The 18,617-nt window shown below is 35.3% G+C and overlaps 1 protein-coding gene across 1 annotated transcript; it reads left to right on the top strand.

The window, feature by feature from the left end:
• Positions 1-6,042: 6,042 nt before the first annotated feature.
• On the top strand, positions 6,043-17,251 carry cndp1 (carnosine dipeptidase 1). The gene is made up of 12 exons (XM_051720216.1): positions 6,043-6,271; positions 6,362-6,469; positions 10,542-10,685; positions 10,852-11,014; positions 11,105-11,193; positions 11,298-11,495; positions 14,571-14,655; positions 14,740-14,900; positions 15,103-15,267; positions 15,360-15,501; positions 16,694-16,841; positions 16,943-17,251. The coding sequence occupies exons 1-12, from the start codon at positions 6,269-6,271 to the stop codon at positions 17,013-17,015; spliced, it is 1,479 nt and encodes a 492-aa protein (XP_051576176.1). The 5' UTR covers positions 6,043-6,268; the 3' UTR covers positions 17,016-17,251.
• The last annotated feature ends 1,366 nt before the right edge of the window (positions 17,252-18,617 follow it).

Genomic DNA, 18,617 nt, shown 5'->3' on the forward strand with positions numbered 1-18,617 from the left:
TTTTCTTTTTTTTTCTTCTTTTTATCCCCTTTTCTCCCAATTTGGAATGCCCAATTCCCACTACTTAGTAGGTCCTCGTGGTGGCGTGGTTACTCACCTCAATCCGGGTGGCAGAGGACAAGTCTCAGTTGCCTCCGCTTCTGAGACCGTCAATCCACACATCTTATCACGTGACTCATTGTGCATGACACCGCGGAGACTCACAGCATGTGGAGGCTCATGCTACTCTCCACGATCCACACACAACTTACCACACGCCCTACTGAGAGCGAGAACCACATTATAGCGACCATGAGGAAGTTACCCCATGTGACTCTACCCTCCCTAGCAACCGGGCCAATTTGGTTGCTTAGGAGACCTGGCTGGAGTCACTTAGCACACCCTGGATTCAAACTCGCAACTTCAGGGGTGATAGTCGGCGTCAATACTCGCTGAGCTACTCAGGCCCCATATTGCCTTTTATTTCACAAACTTAAATTAGGCTTACCCTGTTCTGTGGACAAAAAAATTTGGCTGAATGACATTCTCAGAATGTTCTAGACTTTTTTCAAAACTATAAACTATTGGAACTATTTGTCCAATGCTGAGTTCACTTTCAGAAAACGAGCTTTTGAACATTTTAAAACTTTTAAATTGTTTAAATCTAACCCTCTTTACCTCGGATCGCATTTGCTGAGCTTCTTCAGAAAATGTAAATTGCATTATGAAGGTAAAATTAATTTTAGATGAAAATCAAGTTCAGTTGGTCATTAAAAGTTGCTGGACAAATATGGAGGACATAATGCAGTTGTGATGGCAATATTTTAGATTAGATGATTGTTCAAAATAGCCTATTGAATATCAGGAATGTATCATATATGTAAACCCTGATATTACTCTGCATCAATTTTTCTTTAATAGTTGTGCACACAGTATATACACATTGATGGATGGTCCTTCTGGGAATTAAAAGCTGTTTATTTTTTGCCATTTTTGACCTATTATTGACCATAAGACATGCCCGTCTATTGTATACCGTGGCAACTCAAAAACAAACACAAAGACAATGTTAAGCTTCATTTAATGATTCAGCTGTGTTTGATATAATGGCAAGTGATTTTCTAGAACCAAATTAGCAATTTAGCATGATTATTGGAGTGATGGCTGCTGTCTAGATTTGATCAAAAATGACTTTTTTCAAATAGTGATGGTGCTGTTTTTTACATCAGTAATGTCCTGACTATACTTTGTGATCAGTTGAATGCCACTTTGGTGAATTAACATTCCAATTTCCTTCCGAAACAGCCAAATCTGTACATTATTCCAAACCTTTGGCCACCAGTGTATGTCTTTGACAGTTATGTTAGTGTTTCTTATATGCCACATTTTTGCTGATAACTTCAAGAACAATAAACATAACATAAAATATCACATACCATTACTTATAGGGGGTGATTATCTTTCAAACGAGCCCACACACAAGGTAATCAGATGCATAAATCATTAGATAATCCACATGAAGCACAATGTTACATATGACCACCAGGAGATGGCGCCAAATACATGACACAGACTCAATGATGACTCAAATGACACAGAATGAAACTCATTCTGTGAAATCTCATTACTAAAATCATGTCTGCATGCTATACAAACCTTTAGTCATTGTTGTGTTTGCATGTGTAATTAGTTCTTATGTACAATTATTATGTTTTATTTGTTTGGAGAGGCTTTTGGACACTAGGATAAATTATTTTTGCAATGTTATACGTTTTTATTGCTTTGTTGTATCAACAGAAAAATTTTCTCAGATACAGTTGACATGATTGGGAACAAAACAAAAGCAGTTTTTCGGAGCCACCTTATTTACACCCAGAGATATATAATGTTAAATAAGAAAAAAAGTAAAATTTTTGGCTCAATTTTTGTTTTTGTTTTTTGTGATTTTTCAGCAGTTTCTTAGGCTGAGAGTCTCAGAATGTATCATAATCTATATCATATTTTTTTTTTCTTTACAGTGACACCAAACACATGACTCTCCTTGTTTTTGTTTTTTGTTGTTGTTTTGTTTTGTCAAGTTATAAGCCTTTAGTTCTGGGTATGCCACTGAAACAGGAAATCTTTAAAAACACCCTCAGAGCTTAAAGGGTTCATAACTATTGGCTATTAATCTGTTATCTGCCTTTTCCACCACCTTAGTTATCGGTATCACCAAAATCCACTATCGGTCGACCTCTTCCCTCTATACTGCATTAACGCTTCAGGCATTGTGGGATGCCATTTTTGTACCTGTATACTTTACATTTCCTAACTGTACAGTATGGTATATACCATTAGTTGATAATACATTAGTGTACCAACTATTTTAAGTTCTTAAAATTACTTTGTACCACCATAATATTACAATACATAGAAGTCCCCACAATTTCTTAAAGTTCATTGAATCTGGCCTTTCTGTGAACAATGGCTAATAAACATATATAGACAGACAACACACTGTCAGGGTACTACACAAGACACAAAAATTCTGTCATTAGAATGTACTAAATAACAATAAATGTAACATGATACATCCTAATGTACATAACTGATAACACAAATAAGAAGAAACATAACTATTTTAATAAAATACAATCTTCTGGGAACACATTTGTAATGTTTTCATGTAAATTTTACTTACATAATTTTGACAATATTCAACTGTAAAAGTGCATTTATTCTTCTACTTCCAAAACACATAATTTTTTTCAGTATTTTACAGTAATGTGTTGTCTTATTAAAATCTAAAATTATTTTCACCTTAAAAGGTAAGGTTGCTTACTGTCAAACAATAAACCGTTTTTTCCAGTAGTACTTTACATTCTTATCCCATTAAAATAAAGAATACATTTTTCAAGGGCTACACCTTGTGGTATTTCTCTGGAATTACTTGCAAGCTTTACCAAAGTTCTGGAAGGTCTGTGATGCAAATAAAAAAATAAAATAAAAAAATGCTCCATGCAGTTAAGCTCTCCTGACTAATCCAACTAACTCAGGACAGAATTCCAGAACTAAAGCACAAACCGTAGTCTTTAATCTCAAAGGAATTTGAAAAACACTTTAATATGACATTTGTAAATGCAGGTTATTCTTTACGTATATTTTGCACAGAGTGTGTACACTCATTTAGGAACGGGTCTGTTTGAGCATGCTGGGTTAATCTGCAGAAGTTAAAAGAACCGGAAATATTTCATATTTAATTGTGTTTTGAACCTGTCAATCTAATTACCAAAATTTCCTTGTTGACCCTCTAATTAGGCCCCCTGTGTTTCAAAGTAAAATGTCATCATTCTTTTCTTGTCTTAGAAGGTAATTATGTTTTTGAAGCTGGGAATCAATACATCATATTATTTTCTTTTAAAACCCCAGGAATTTAAAATGAGACTTTTGTGGCAAAATGACTCTCAAACTGTTTTAAACATTCAAGTTCAAGGGTTTTCACATTTTTTAATGACAAGGTCCCCCATGCAAGGGCCCCACTTTCTTAAATATAAAGACAGCTACAGTATAATTTATTTAGTACACAAACCCATTTATACTATTTGAGAAAAACATTAGATATGATTTACACAACAGGTTGTTTCCTAAATTAAATTATTGGCACTAGAGGGGGGTGCTATATCACGAAACAAGTTTATGCTTAAAATGTTAGTCAGAGATAACCATCACTTCTGCATTTGTTACTTAAAATAACAAAATAAGGCCTCAAAACATCTGCGTGAAAATTAGCGCCCCCTAGAGGCAACGGGGTATAAATATTTATATGAAAATAAAAATCCTTCACATATATGGACAAGTCATATATCAAATGAAAGCTCTCACTCTCATGAATGCACCTCTACAGTTAATTTTGTTGCACTAATATCACAGTTTAAAAGATGTTCAAAAGAATCACAAAGTGAAATATGATTTCTGTAAGTCATCAAATACAAACGTCACTTTTATGCTCCGATAACTGCTGCTGTAAGTCCCAAATAGCTAAAAAATGTATATCTGATTTTACTTTAGGCAGTTTTTTTTAATGAGCCATTTGTTACTCGTCTGCGAGATTACTTGTGTGGATAATCCAATGTTATATCTTAGATGTCCAGAACAAAATATTCCATCCAGAAGGAAAAGCATGTTAACAAATTATCAGAAAATATTTTTGACTATTGATGATAAAATGTTATATATCATCAAAAAGGGGAGGATCTCAGCTTTCTAATGACACCTAGATTGAGCTTCTAGTCCACTTAGAGGCCGAGATATTCAATGAAATAATGAGGGTGTTGCTTGAACTGAACATTAGACTGAATGTCTATGGACGAGCACATCTGTGAGGGATAAAATGTGTTAGAGCGCCACCTACATTTCAGATCTGTATATTGTGATGGAATGTGATGGAGAAAAAAAATCTGTTAACACTTTCTATGAAGCCCATATTTATAATGCATTGTAAAGGCATTATAATGCATTAGTAATGTCTCATAATACATCTTATATGTTATAACTTCTCATAAATAATTGTAACAACAATTATAATACATTATAATACTTACCTATTCAAAGATATACTTAAAGTATAGTGCACTATAACAGAAGCAACATCAAATTTTACGTGCAGAAGTTATAATGTATTCTATATATATACTGTATATATATATATATATATATATATATATATATATATATATATATATATATATATATATATATATAATAGATATGCTTTAAGTAAAGTGACAAAAGTAATGTCTTCTTATAAACATCTATAAGGTATTTTTAAGTGGTTGTAAGATGTCATGCTGGAAGTTATACTGTATATTGTACACATGCATAAAATAAAAAATAACACACATTCAATTTTGAGATATTATAAAAAAACACTTGAAAAGATACAAGGTTAAAATACATCAGAAACAAAAGTATATATGTTGATCAAACATGTAAAGACACCCAAGAATAAAATAAATAAATGTATACTGGACTCTATTCAATAAACTTTAATGTTTGGAGACTTATTTTATAAATCACTTCCATAATATAAGTTTGACTTGTGATGTATTGTATGTTACACATTTATGGCTGTTTATAAGAAGAAACTGCCTTTGTCACTTTACTTAAAGCAGGTAAAGAGCACTTATAATATGATTATAAAGACTTTAGACTGTTTACACTATACAGCACTTATAACATTAACTTTATTAACTTCTGCTGCATTAAAATTGGATGTTGCTTGTGTTATAATGCATAAAAAGTATAACTATGAATAAGGGAAGTCTTGTAATGTATTATAACTGTAGTTACTAACTTATTATAAGGTGTTTTATGAGACATTATGAATGCAGTATAATACATTTATAATGCCTTTATAATGCATTATAAATATGGGCTTCATAGAAAGTGTTACCAAAAATGTTTTTCTAGTGCTTACTACCATCTAGTGGAATAAAATGAGACTTTTCAAAGTGAGTGAACAAAATCAGGATTACATGTTTACAAAGTTATGTCTGTTTATCATAAGATTATAAACAAATACAATATTATTTATGAATAATGGGGGTTTTTTTTCTTTGGGGGGTGGGTGGGGGGGTGGTTGGAGTTTTCTGCTAAATTAGACCAATTTTTTGCAATTAGTCCACAGTATGTGTGAATGGTGAGCTTTGTATTTGAGGGTCAAAAATTGAGGGTGGCAGCCCAAAAATGCACCAGAGTTTAAGGGGTTAATATTGGTTATTATTAGTAATAATAATTATTGTTTCAAAGTAGCCTTATAGGAAATACTGTCTTATAACCAAGCAAGCACATATGTTCAGTATGTGTATATTCACACTTTTGTATGAACAAATATACAGAACGTTGCAAGGAAGGAGAGATGAACACTTTAAAACTATTTGCAGATTTTTTTGTTGTGTTATACAGTTTTCTCTCAGATTGTTTGTGGACGTGTTTGAAACCCCTTCTCTAGTTTGTTCTTCTGACACATTGCTCTCTGTATTACTCAATGTTTGAGCTTTGGAATGTCACTCAGCTGATCTTCCATATGAAACTCAGCATGAGCTTTAGGGATTGTGTTTGTCAGCGAGAGAGTTCATTTTGGCAGTAATAAGCTGTTTTTTCCATGCTAAGGAGACATTGGTGACCTTATCTCGACAGGAGGTGCCCTGTGATGAAAACTATTTAACCACACTTTTCTGGAAAAAGCCATTTGATTAGAACTGCATTGAGAGGTTCGGAAGCTCTTCCTTCTAAAGCAGTTCATTTTGATATGGTAGGTTATTAAACTTCTCTTTAAATATCTTATCTTAAAACGGGAGATTATGTCATTCTTGTGCTCATTACGTTTGTTTGCTCTCAACAGATGAACATCATTACATTTGTTTGTCTGCTTCTGTGGACAACAGTGTCTTCTTTCAGATTTGATGACTTGAAACAGTATGTTGACACCCATGAAGAGGATTTTATAGAGGTATTATTTGGGTGTTATGAGACTCCTTCATTTTAAATGCAGTTGAGCTTCAGTTTTGCATCTCTGTGATAAGTGCATTGATATTTGTTGATTATTACTGGTCACCTGACGTGGGTTTTTAATAGCCGATACTGCTATTTAGAGAGCAGACTGACCGATGGTGAGAAAATACAATTTAATGATGGCAATAAGAAGGATGTATACTAAATTGCTGAATTAAATAAACGTTTTTTTAACATCAGTTTTTTACTTAAAATTAATTTAAAGAATCTGAGAACAGAAATGTATATGCTACTGTATAACACTTTTATCAATAAACCAGTCGGGCACAGTAATCAATACTGATACTGATACTTTTAAATAGGCCAAATATCTGACGATGAATTGGTCTGTTAATAACTGATATCCACATAAGCAGACAGTGAGACTGTTTTGTGTTTTATTAATTTCTGAGTGAGCAGATGAAGCAAACCAAAGATACTTAGAAAGATTCAAATCACATGACGACAGGACCAACATCCTCTAATGTCATCGTTATTGATGCATCTAATCACAGTAAGAATGTTATACAATCAGCTGCACTTTATAACATGTGTTTGTTTATTTAAACTATAGATAAACACCAGTATTGCACACAATCTCTTCTTTGATCATTTAGCATTGTCAGCACAGATAGATTAGCTGCTTTGACGACATGCAATGCATAAAAAATAAGAGTTTGGAGGGCCTCATTTGGAGAATGTTGTTTAAAATATCTTTGCAATTCCTACTTTTTTTATTGAGGTAGCAAACAAGACACAGAACTGTAATGCAAATGTGAATTTAAGGAAGAAAAATTACTGCTGTAAGTGTTATTTTTAATAACAAATTTGAATCATAAACCTACTGTGAGAAATATTTGCAGACACATTAATTTATATTCACAAAGGGTTCCACCTTTTTGACCAATTTCCATGACCTTTCCACACTGTAAAAAACTACTGTAAATTTACGACCAAATTCCTACAGCGATCTACTGTAAACTTAACCCTAACCCCTAACCCCTAACCCCTAACCGCAACATTAACCCTCACCTAAACCCCTAACCCTACCCCTAACCCCTAACCGCAACACTAACCCTAACCCAAACCCCTAACCCAAACCCCTAACCCCTAACCCCTAACCCTACCCCTAACCCAAAAACAAACCCCTAACCTTTAACCCTAACCCCTAACTGCAACACTAACCCTCACCTAAACCCCTAACCCTACCCCTAACCCAAACCCCTAACCCAAACCCCTAACCCCTAACCCCTAACCGCAACACTAACCCTAACCCAAACCCCTAACCCAAACCCCTAACCCCTAACCCCTAACCCTACCCCTAACCCAAAAACAAACCCCTAACCTTTAACCCTAACCCCTAACTGCAACACTAACCCTCACCTAAACCCCTAACCCAAACCCCTAACCCCTAACCCCTAACCCTACCCCTAACCCAAAAACAAACCCCTAACCTTTAACCCTAACCCCTAACTGCAACACTAACCCTCACCTAAACCCCTAACCCTACCCCTAACCCAAACCCCTAACCCAAACCCCTAACCCCTAACCCCTAACCGCAACACTAACCCTAACCCAAACCCCTAACCCAAACCCCTAACCCCTAACCCCTAACCCTACCCCTAACCCAAAAACAAACCCCTAACCTTTAACCCTAACCCCTAACTGCAACACTAACCCTCACCTAAACCCCTAACCCTACCCCTAACCCCTAACCCCTAACCACTAACCGCAACACTAACCCTAACCAAACGACTTTCAAATGGCACTATATGTGGCAACAGTGATGCATTACACATAAAAACATAAAAGCAAAAACAGTAAATGATATTTCAGCAAAATGAGTGTTTGATGTTTTTGATGAACTTACAGCATAACTCGAGTTGTTATCAAGACACACACAGATATCAACTCTCGGCATACAAAACGCAACAGTGGTGACAATTAACAAACATACTTTTACATAAAAAGTAAAAGCTGAACATTAAAATACAAGCAACTTAGATGGCAACAAAAACAACGTCAAAATAAACCTGTAAACAATAAAACATCTAAGTAATTTCTTCATGCTGCAGTGCATGCTGGGAACTTAGCTGTTCATTTCAACAACAGTAGATAGTATGTAATTTGACAGCTATATGCTGCTAAATTACAGTTGTATACTGTAGCTGTAAAAACAGTATCTAGCTGTTAATTTCAGCAACAGCAAGACACCGTTAATTTTACAGTAACATGCTGGCAACCCTGCTGCCAGTTCTTTACTGTTTATCAACAGTGCAGGCGTTTGTGATAACTGGAAAATCGTTTTGATTTGCTATCGGAATTTACTATGAATCTTTTAGAGCGATTTGTTAACCGCTTAAAGTTATTCACGGAAAAGAACTCAAAATATCGATAAGTTGAACATCACTATGGCATCACTAGCCAGCTTTACTCTAAACAAAATAATACTTGTCTGAGCAAAGAAGAACTAGAAAAATTATATTCACTATAGACATTTCCATGACTTTTGAGATGACAATGACTTTGCCTTTATTTTAAAACTCCCTGAAATATAAAATTCCCTATATATATATATATATATGTATGTATGTATGTATATAAATTCTAGAGCAAATAGTTTTCCTAATAATGTATGTCCTCATATGTGGACATCGAGACTAAGTTGTGAAATTTTAAATAATATCAAGTTATAGAAAGTCAGATTTGTTTTTCATCAAAGAGTTTATGATGTTTCCAGGAGTGTTGATTATTCATGTTTCTGAGATGTTACAGACATTACATCATAAATTATCATAATTAATTCTGATGCAAAGTAATGTCCAGCATCATCCAATCACTGTCAACCATGTTAAAATAAAATGATACATTATAAATTCTGAATCTATGTACTGATTATCATTGTCTCATGTCTGTCAAACATGTTGAGTGATCCAAACATCATCTGCAGCCTGAAACTGAACTTTTGATCAGATTTTAGGAGTGAATGCACTTAACTGCATAGAGAGCTATAGGATGCTCCCTTGATCCCTATTTAGTGAATGACTTAACCTCCAGTGTGCTGTCTGTCTGCACTGGTCTCAGAACAGTTTGAAATGCACCTTATTTTCATCCTAACTCCATATAAAGCCTCTGAAAGACACATTTATCAGTTTTTGGATGAACTCGTTTATTCTCAATGTGATAATACACAGTAAATATAGGAATGCATTTATTAATGTTAATGAATAGAACCGTATTGTACAGTGATAACATAATAAAATATAACTAAATGTATATTAAAATGAAGTGAAATGACCCACAGATGTGTTAATAGTTATTCAAAATAACGAACATGTTTTTTCTACTTTTGAGGAAATGTGGTGCCAGTGTCCACGTATGTGGACGTCATGTTTATCAGCGCGCTGACGAGCGATAAATGAACAGATTTTTTAAAGCAGCATATCAAATGAAACTAGAGACTCTCCTCTTTACAACCAAACAGGTTTCAATGAAAAAACGTAAAGAGATTTCTTACCAGAGGCACTTTTGTTGGTGCTGCATCCATAGGAGTGCTTCACAAAAATCAACGTCATGTTGTTGTGTCACGTGACTCGATGCACCAGAAGTTTAACCCTTATATGACAGTCTAGAGTCTTATGAACAGTACTCAGTCAGTTTAAATTAATTTAAATTATGCATTACATATAGCAAAGCCAAAATACAACGTCCACACATGTGGACATGGGGGTCGCTCGAGGTTAAGTAGATAGTAGTTAAAGACAAATAATATAAAGTGGGTCTTAAAATGTTATTAATTTACTTTAGGCTATCCGTCATTATTTAATGGGCCGTGGTGACAGAACATGCTCCATTTTTCCAAAAGTCTTCAAAATGGAGCAAAACAACATAAAGCAGGCTTATATTATAAATAGTGTGATTAATGATGCAAAATGAAAATACTAAAGACTAATGAAATTTCTTTGTTTGATGAAAAAGAGGCATTTAAAAATTTTGCCCAACACGCGTGTTCGGTCTGTACTTTGTTTCAGACACTGAGACAGTGGGTCGCTGTAGAAAGTGACTCCAGTGATGTCACAAAGAGAACCGACTTGCACAGAATGATGGACATGACGGCAGAGAAACTGGGCCTCATCGGAGGACGTGTGGAAATGGTGGACATCGGAACGCAGACGGTCAGAAAACGAGTTCACGCTCATGATCAACCAATGTTCTCCAAACTACTCCAGTTCTACAAGTTTAGAGTGTTAAATAAAGATTCTGTTTCCTCCATAATGCCAGTGTCAATTCCCCAAAACAATCCAAGCTTCATATGATCTGTTCTTTTCACCTGTTGTACAGTTGACCAATGGAAGCACCATCGCGCTGCCCAAAGTTGTGACAGCTCAGTTTGGTAATGATTCTAGTAAATACACTGTTTGTGTTTATGGTCATGTGGACGTCCAGCCAGCCAAAAAAGAGGACGGATGGGCAACAGACCCTTACGAACTGACCGATATCAATGGTAACCCTCTAACTTAGTTATTTCAGTTACTGTTTCACTGGAGGTTTAATTGTTCTCTGGCAAATATTCATACGTAAAGTTTCCTCACAGGAAATCTATATGGAAGAGGAGCATCTGACAACAAAGCACCAGTGTTGGCCTGGATCCATACAGTGGAGGTCTACAAAGCCCTCAACATTGTAAGAGATGCTGAAATACAGAAATGTTGTAATAAATCAAATGCAACAGGTTGCCGTTCAGTCAATAAGTGATGTGTTTTCTAACTGAACTCTCTGTTCTTCAGGAGCTGCCTGTGAATGTTAAATTCATTATTGAAGGGATGGAGGAGACTGGATCTAATGGTTTGGATGCTATGATTGTGGCTCAGAAAGACTCATTCTTCTCAGATGTAGATTACATCATCATCTCTGACTGTGGTTGGCTCAGTAGACGACCAGCGCTGACATACGGCACCAGAGGAAACTGCTACTTCTTTGCTCAGGTGTTCTCTCATTAGCAGATATTTGTGTTTTATGATGATGGCAAACACTTTTAGTTGCCAAACAGGTTATTAAGCATGTGCTACAAGCATCAGGTACAGTCTGAAGTCAGTCAAGCTTACATGGGATTCACTAAGCAAGATATGGTATAAAAAAGGACAAAAGCAAACCGTTCTGTGTTTTGGGTGACAGACTAACAGTCAGAAGGCAGCAGTTTCTCTGCCAGCATCAGTTTACACAGGGCAAACACATTTCAATTCTTAACTCTATTACAGTTTTCATAAATGGTCACATGTAAAGATAACTTATAATTCAATAATTCAAAGACAGTGATTCAGTACATAGTACATAGTCGTGAGGTCGCCTGCGTTAGAAGGTAAACATGCAGTTCAAAGACTCAAATACTTAGATTAAAGAATCAGATAATCTGTTCAGAGATACAAATATTAAATTCAAAGAATCAAACACTGAGTACAAATAATCAGATGCTCGATTCAAATGATCAGATAATCAGTACAAAGATTCAGATATTTAGATTAAAGAATCAAATACTCAGTTTAAAGAATCAAACACACAGTTCAAAGAATCAAGTACTCCGTTCCAAGAATCAAATACAAAGTTCATAGAATCAAACACAAAGATTCAGATGCTTAATTTAAAGAATCAGATACTCAGTACAAAGAATCAGACACTCAGTACAAAGAATCAGATGCTCAATTTCAGAATCAGATACTCAGTACAAAGAATCAGATACTCAGTACAAAGAATCAGATACTCAGTACAAAGAATCAGATGCTCAGTACAAAGAATCAGATGCTCAATTTAAGAATCAGATACTCAGTACAAAGAATCAGATGCTCAATTTAAGAATCAGATACTCAGTACAAAGAATCAGACACTCAGTACAAAGAATCAGATACTCAGTACAAAGAATCAGACACTCAGTACAAAGAATCAGATGCTCAATTTAAGAATCAGATACTCAGTACAAAGAATCAGATACTCAGTACAAAGAATCAGATGCTCAGTACAAAGAATCAGATACTAAGTACAAAGAATCAGATACTAAGTACAAAGAATCAAATACTCAGTACAAAGAATCAGATACTAAGTACAAAGAATCAGATACTAAGTACAAAGAATCAAATACTCAGTACAAAGAATCAGATACTCAGTACAAAGAATCAGATACTAAGTACAAATAATCAGACACTCAGTACAAAGAATCAAATACTCAGTTCAAAGAATCAAATACTTAGTTTAAAAAATATAAATACTCAGTTAGAATAATCAGATGCTCAGTTTAATGAATCAAATACTTTCATAGTTCATAGATTCAGTTGCTCAGTTAAGAATCAGATACTCAGTACAAAGAATCAGATGCTCAATTTAAGAATCAGATACTCAGTACAAAGAATCAGATACTCAGTACAAAGAATCAGACACTCAGTACAAAGAATCAGATACTCAGTACAAAGAATCAGACACTCAGTACAAAGAATCAGATACTCAGTACAAAGAATCAGACACTCAGTACAAAGAATCAGATGCTCAATTTAAGAATCAGACACTCAGTACAAAGAATCAGACACTCAGTACAAAGAATCAGATACTCTATTTAAGAATCAGACACTCAGTACAAAGAATCAGATACTCTATTTAAGAATCAGACACTCAGTACAAAGAATCAGACACTCAGTACAAAGAATCAGATACTCAGTACAAAGAATCAGATACTCAGTACAAAGAATCAGATACTCTATTTAAGAATCAGATACTCAGTACAAAGAATCAGATACTCAGTACAAAGAATCAGATACTCAGTACAAAGAATCAAATACTCAGTTCAAAGAATCAAATACTTAGTTTAAAAAATATAAATACTCAGAATAATCAGATGCTCAGTTTAATGAATCAAATACTTTCATAGTTCATAGATTCAGTTGCTCAATTTAAGAATCAGATACTCAGTACAAAGAATCAGATACTCAGTACAAAGAATCAGATACTCAATTTAAGAATCAGATACTCAGTACAAAGAATCAGATACTCAATTTAAGAATCAGATACTCAGTACAAAGAATCAGATACTCAGTACAAAGAATCAGATACTCAGTACAAAGAATCAGATGCTCAATTTAAGAATCGGACACTCAGTACAAAGAATCAGATACTCAGTACAAAGAATCAGATACTCAGTACAAAGAATCAGATGCTCAATTTAAGAATCAGATACTCAGTACAAAGAATCAGATACTCAGTACAAAGAATCAGATGCTCAATTTAAGAATCAGATGCTCAGTACAAAGAATCAGACACTCAGTACAAAGAATCAGATACTCAGTACAAAGAATCAGATGCTCAATTTAAGAATCAGACACTCAGTACAAAGAATCAAATACTCAGTTCAAAGAATCAAATACTTAGTTTAAAAAATATAAATACTCAGAATAATCAGATGCTCAGTTTAATGAATCAAATACTTAGTACAAGAATCAGATACTCAGTACAAAGATTCAGTTGCTCAATTTAAGAATCAGATACTCAGTACAAAGAATCAGATACTCAGTACAAAGAATCAGATACTCAATTTAAAGAATCAGATACTCAGTACAAAGAATCAGATACTCAATATTAAGAATCAGATACTCAGTACAAAGAATCAGATGCTCAATTAAGAATCAGATACTCAGTACAAAGAATCAGATACTCAGTACAAAGAATCAGATGCTCAATTTAAGAATCGGACACTCAGTACAAAGAATCAGATACTCAGTACAAAGAATCAGATGCTCAATTTAAGAATCAGACACTCAGTACAAAGAATCAGATACTCAGTTCAAAGAATCAAATACTTAGTTTAAAAAATATAAATACTCAGTTAGAATAATCAGATGCTCAGTTTAATGAATCAAATACTTTCATAGTTCATAGATTCAGTTGCTCAATTTAAAGAATCAGATGCTCGGTTCAAATGATCAGATGCTCAAAATCTTAATCAAATAAACTGTAAAAGGGGATGAAATAAAACCAACTGTTAACAGTCACATACTTGTGTTTATTTTTGACTCTTGCAGGTGGAGGGACCAAAGCAGGATTTACACTCTGGCGTTTATGGAGGCACAGTGATTGAACCAATGACAGACATGATTGGCATCTTAGGTGCTCATTAAACCTTTCTGCTCTTTATGATTTCATATGACAACAGCTGATGTTCTACATTGCAAAGATTCATTTTCTTCACAGACAAACTCATCAGCCCGAGCGGGAAGATCCTGATCCCTGGCATAAGAGAAGCTGTCGCGCATCTTTCTGACGAGGAATGGAAGATGTATCAAGACATTGAATTTGACGTGGAGAACTACAAGGAAAAGATTGGCGTCAGCGAGCTCATGTACAGCAACAAGGTACAGAACAAGAGATCAGATCAAGGGAAAAGGCTTAAAGGGAATGTTCTGTCATCATTTACACACCTTAATGTTGTTCCAAACCCATATTACATTCTAGAATGTTCACACAACTTTTTTTTAACCTTTAATAAAGCTAGCTGCACTTTATTTTGAAATCCATGAAAATATAATGTTGATGTTTTTTCACCCCCCTTTTAAGGTTGACCTGCTTGCCCATCGTTGGCGTCACCCAACTGTGTCTATCCATGGCATAGAGGGGGCGTTCTCTGCACCAGGCACTAAGACTGTCATACCGGCCAAAGTAACGGCTAAGTTTTCCATTCGCCAGGTACCGAATATGGATCCAGCCATGGTTGAAAAACAGGTAAAATCAGCTTATTTTAAGATGTAAAAATGGCTGTTCACATTATTTATTAGCTGTATTAAAAAGAGTTTAACATGTTCTTTTTAACACAGGTGACAGATTATCTCCACTCTGTGTTTGCCAAACGAAAGAGTCCCAATAAACTCAATGTCACCATGGTTATTGGGGCCAAGCCTTGGTTAGCTGATATCAATCATCCACTGTATGAAGCCGGAAAAGCAGCGGTCAAGAGAGGTTTCATATTATACACTTACTGTACACCATATAATTCACTGCCATTGTCACAGGAATTATCAGACATGCAATAGAGAATAACAGATGTAAAAATCCTATTCATTTTCACTTTGACAAGTTATTATTTGTGATGGGTTGTTAAGCGAGGGAGTATGCTTCGGTAGAAGCCAATAAGTAGGATTCATTTTTACTTCGTTTGAATAGAATTATACAAATAATTGTTTAATTTAAAAACATACTGTATGGGGTCTGGGTATCTCAGCGATTATTGATGCTGACTATCACACCTGGAGTCGTGAATTCGAATCCAGAGTGTGCTGAGTGACTCCAGTCAGGTCTCCTAAGCAACCAAATTGGCCCGGTTGCTAGGGAGGGTAGAGTCACATGGGGTAACCTCCTCGTGGTCGTGATTAGTGGTTCTCGCTCTCAATGGGGCGTGTGGTAAGTTGTGTGTGGATCGCGGAGAGGTAGCATGAGCCTCCACATGCTGTGAGTCTCCGCGGTGTCATGCACAACGAGTCACATGATAAGATGCACGGATTGACGGTCTCAGCTGCGGAGGCAACTGAGACTTGTCCTCCGCCACCGGATTGAGGCGAGTCACTACACCACCATGAGGACTTAGAGCGCATTGGGAATTGGGCATTCCAAATTGGGAAGAAAAGGGGAGAATTTTTTTAATATATATATATATATATATATATATAGAGCAGTGTAACAAATCTCAAAATAAGAGTCCCAAACTAAGTAAGTATATTTCGGGATTGTTTACAGTTAAAAAATGTTAGCGCATAACTTGGGGCTCTGGTTATCAAAAAAGGGACAGGAGCGCTAAACCACAACCCTAACCTTGAGTAAAAGTGACGCCCCCTTTCAGAGTTGCCGCAACCCCTTCTGGAGTATCGATTAATCGGTAAAACTGATATATCGGCATACCTCTAGTTCATTGCCTCATAAAGGTAGGTTAAATGCACATTTGCCTTTTTAACCGATTTTTAAACACCTTTATTCACTTTTCTGACACCCTATAGAGAAAATGAATGGGTAAAACACTTTGGTCACGGTTGCACTCTATCAGAACCCAAAGATCACGTTTGTTGATAAATCATGATAATTGTGGTTATGGTAACTAAATGATCGAATGAATACCACAATCGTGTCACAAAACATGCTAACCTCTACTCTTCTGTAGTTTTTGATGTAGAGCCTGACCTGATCCGTGAGGGAGGCACGATTCCCGTCGCCAGAACTTTTCAGGATGAGACGGGCAAGAGCATCATCATGCTCCCCATCGGCGGCTTCGACGACGGCCTTCATTCGCAGAATGAGAAGATGAGCAGGTAAATGTGTTTCTCTTTAGTCAGTGGGACTGCTTTTCTTTACTTACGCAATCCATAAATAAATTCTATTTTGTTTTCAAATATTTTTTGTTATCTTTCAGGTACAACTACATTGAGGGAACCAAACTGTTTATTGCCTACTTGAATGAAGTGTCCCAGATCAAGAAGCTTTAATCAGATTATGTGAAGCTCTTTCTGACAAAAGCATACATGTGAAATATTGCTGAGACCAGTGTTTCATATCCTAAGATGTACTTTGTAACCTTCAAATATCACCATTTTGTATTGGTTGAAATAGCTGCCCTGTTATCAAATATAAAACCTGTATTTTCCACTCTTATTACATCTTCTGACTGTGGAATTGACAACATTCGTGTGACTGGCATATATTAATTAAACAAATGTTTTGCAATGCATATGCAGTGGTTGTATTTGTATAAGATATCTATGATTAACTCATGAGCGTTCATTTACTCATCAACGTTTGTTTATTCAGATGACTTTTATTTTGTAATTTTACGCTGCTGGTAAAACAGGAAATGCCTTGACAGCGTGAGAGTTGCCAGATATTTATTAATCCGACCTTTGTCCCTCCCTCATAAACTCATTTCTCATAGTTGTATTTAAACTTTCAAAGCACATATGAGCAGTTTTCTCTATAAATAGAAAACTTTGTTATTATTAGTAGCATAGATTATATCACTGATGATTGACAGGCGATGTCTGATTGACAGGCAAAATCTGTTTCTAAAAGGTGATTGGCTCTTTTATTCGTAAGACGGGAATTTCTTTGCTACATCCGTTGGCCCAGTCAGAATTGATTCAACAAGGTTTATGGAGTTACACTTGTGCCACAATTCTGCATGCACAAAATTATATTTTGAGTGCACAAAAAAATGTTCTGCGTGCGCAAGATGATATTTTGAGCATGCAAAAAGGTATTTTTCATGCAGAGTGGGTAGGAGGAGAAGAATTCTGAGAAAATTTACATTCAAATAAACTTTATTCAAATGCAAATTAGATTTTCGTTTTCTCAAAATGAATTTATCTTTGCAAGAAGAAACATTGCTTTACAAAACTGAGTTCAAGCACGTGCAAAATAACTTTTTGTGCACTCAAAATATCTTGCACGTGCAAAATAACTCTTTGTGTGCTCAAAATATCATCTTGCATGTGCCAAAAAAAAATACAAAATAATGTGCACTCAAAATATAATTTTGCGCGTGCAAAATAACTGTACGTTCAAAATTTCATCTTGCGCGTGCAGAAAATGTTTTTGCACTCAAAATATCATCTTGTGCGTGCAGAATTTTTTATTTTTTTTTTTTGCTCTCAAAATATCATTTAGTGTGTGCAGAAATTTTGTATTTTTTTTTTTGCACTCAGAATATCATCTTACGCATGCAAAATAACTCTTTGTACGCTCAAAATTTTATCTTGCGCATGCAGAATTTTTTTTTTTTTTTTTTCACAAAAAATATGCTTGCGTGTGCAGAATTGTGGCACATATATAACTCCATACAACGTTAGCATAGAATTGCATAACGCAGCGGTCCCGTTCAGATTCTATGGTGGGACACTGGCGAGGAGACAAGAGACCGTTCTTTTTGAATGGATGTCTATGGAGGAGATGCTTCCCAATGCTGAATAAACTGCTTTTTGGAGGAAATAGCTCATCACTTAATGAATTGACAGCCTATGAACGAATCTTCAACATGTTGTACACTAAACAGTCTTTTGGAGTGAACTATGTGTGGAGCTGACTACGATAAAATT

This window comes from Myxocyprinus asiaticus, chromosome 16 (genome assembly GCF_019703515.2).
Source record: "Myxocyprinus asiaticus isolate MX2 ecotype Aquarium Trade chromosome 16, UBuf_Myxa_2, whole genome shotgun sequence".
Taxonomy (NCBI): domain Eukaryota; kingdom Metazoa; phylum Chordata; class Actinopteri; order Cypriniformes; family Catostomidae; genus Myxocyprinus; species Myxocyprinus asiaticus.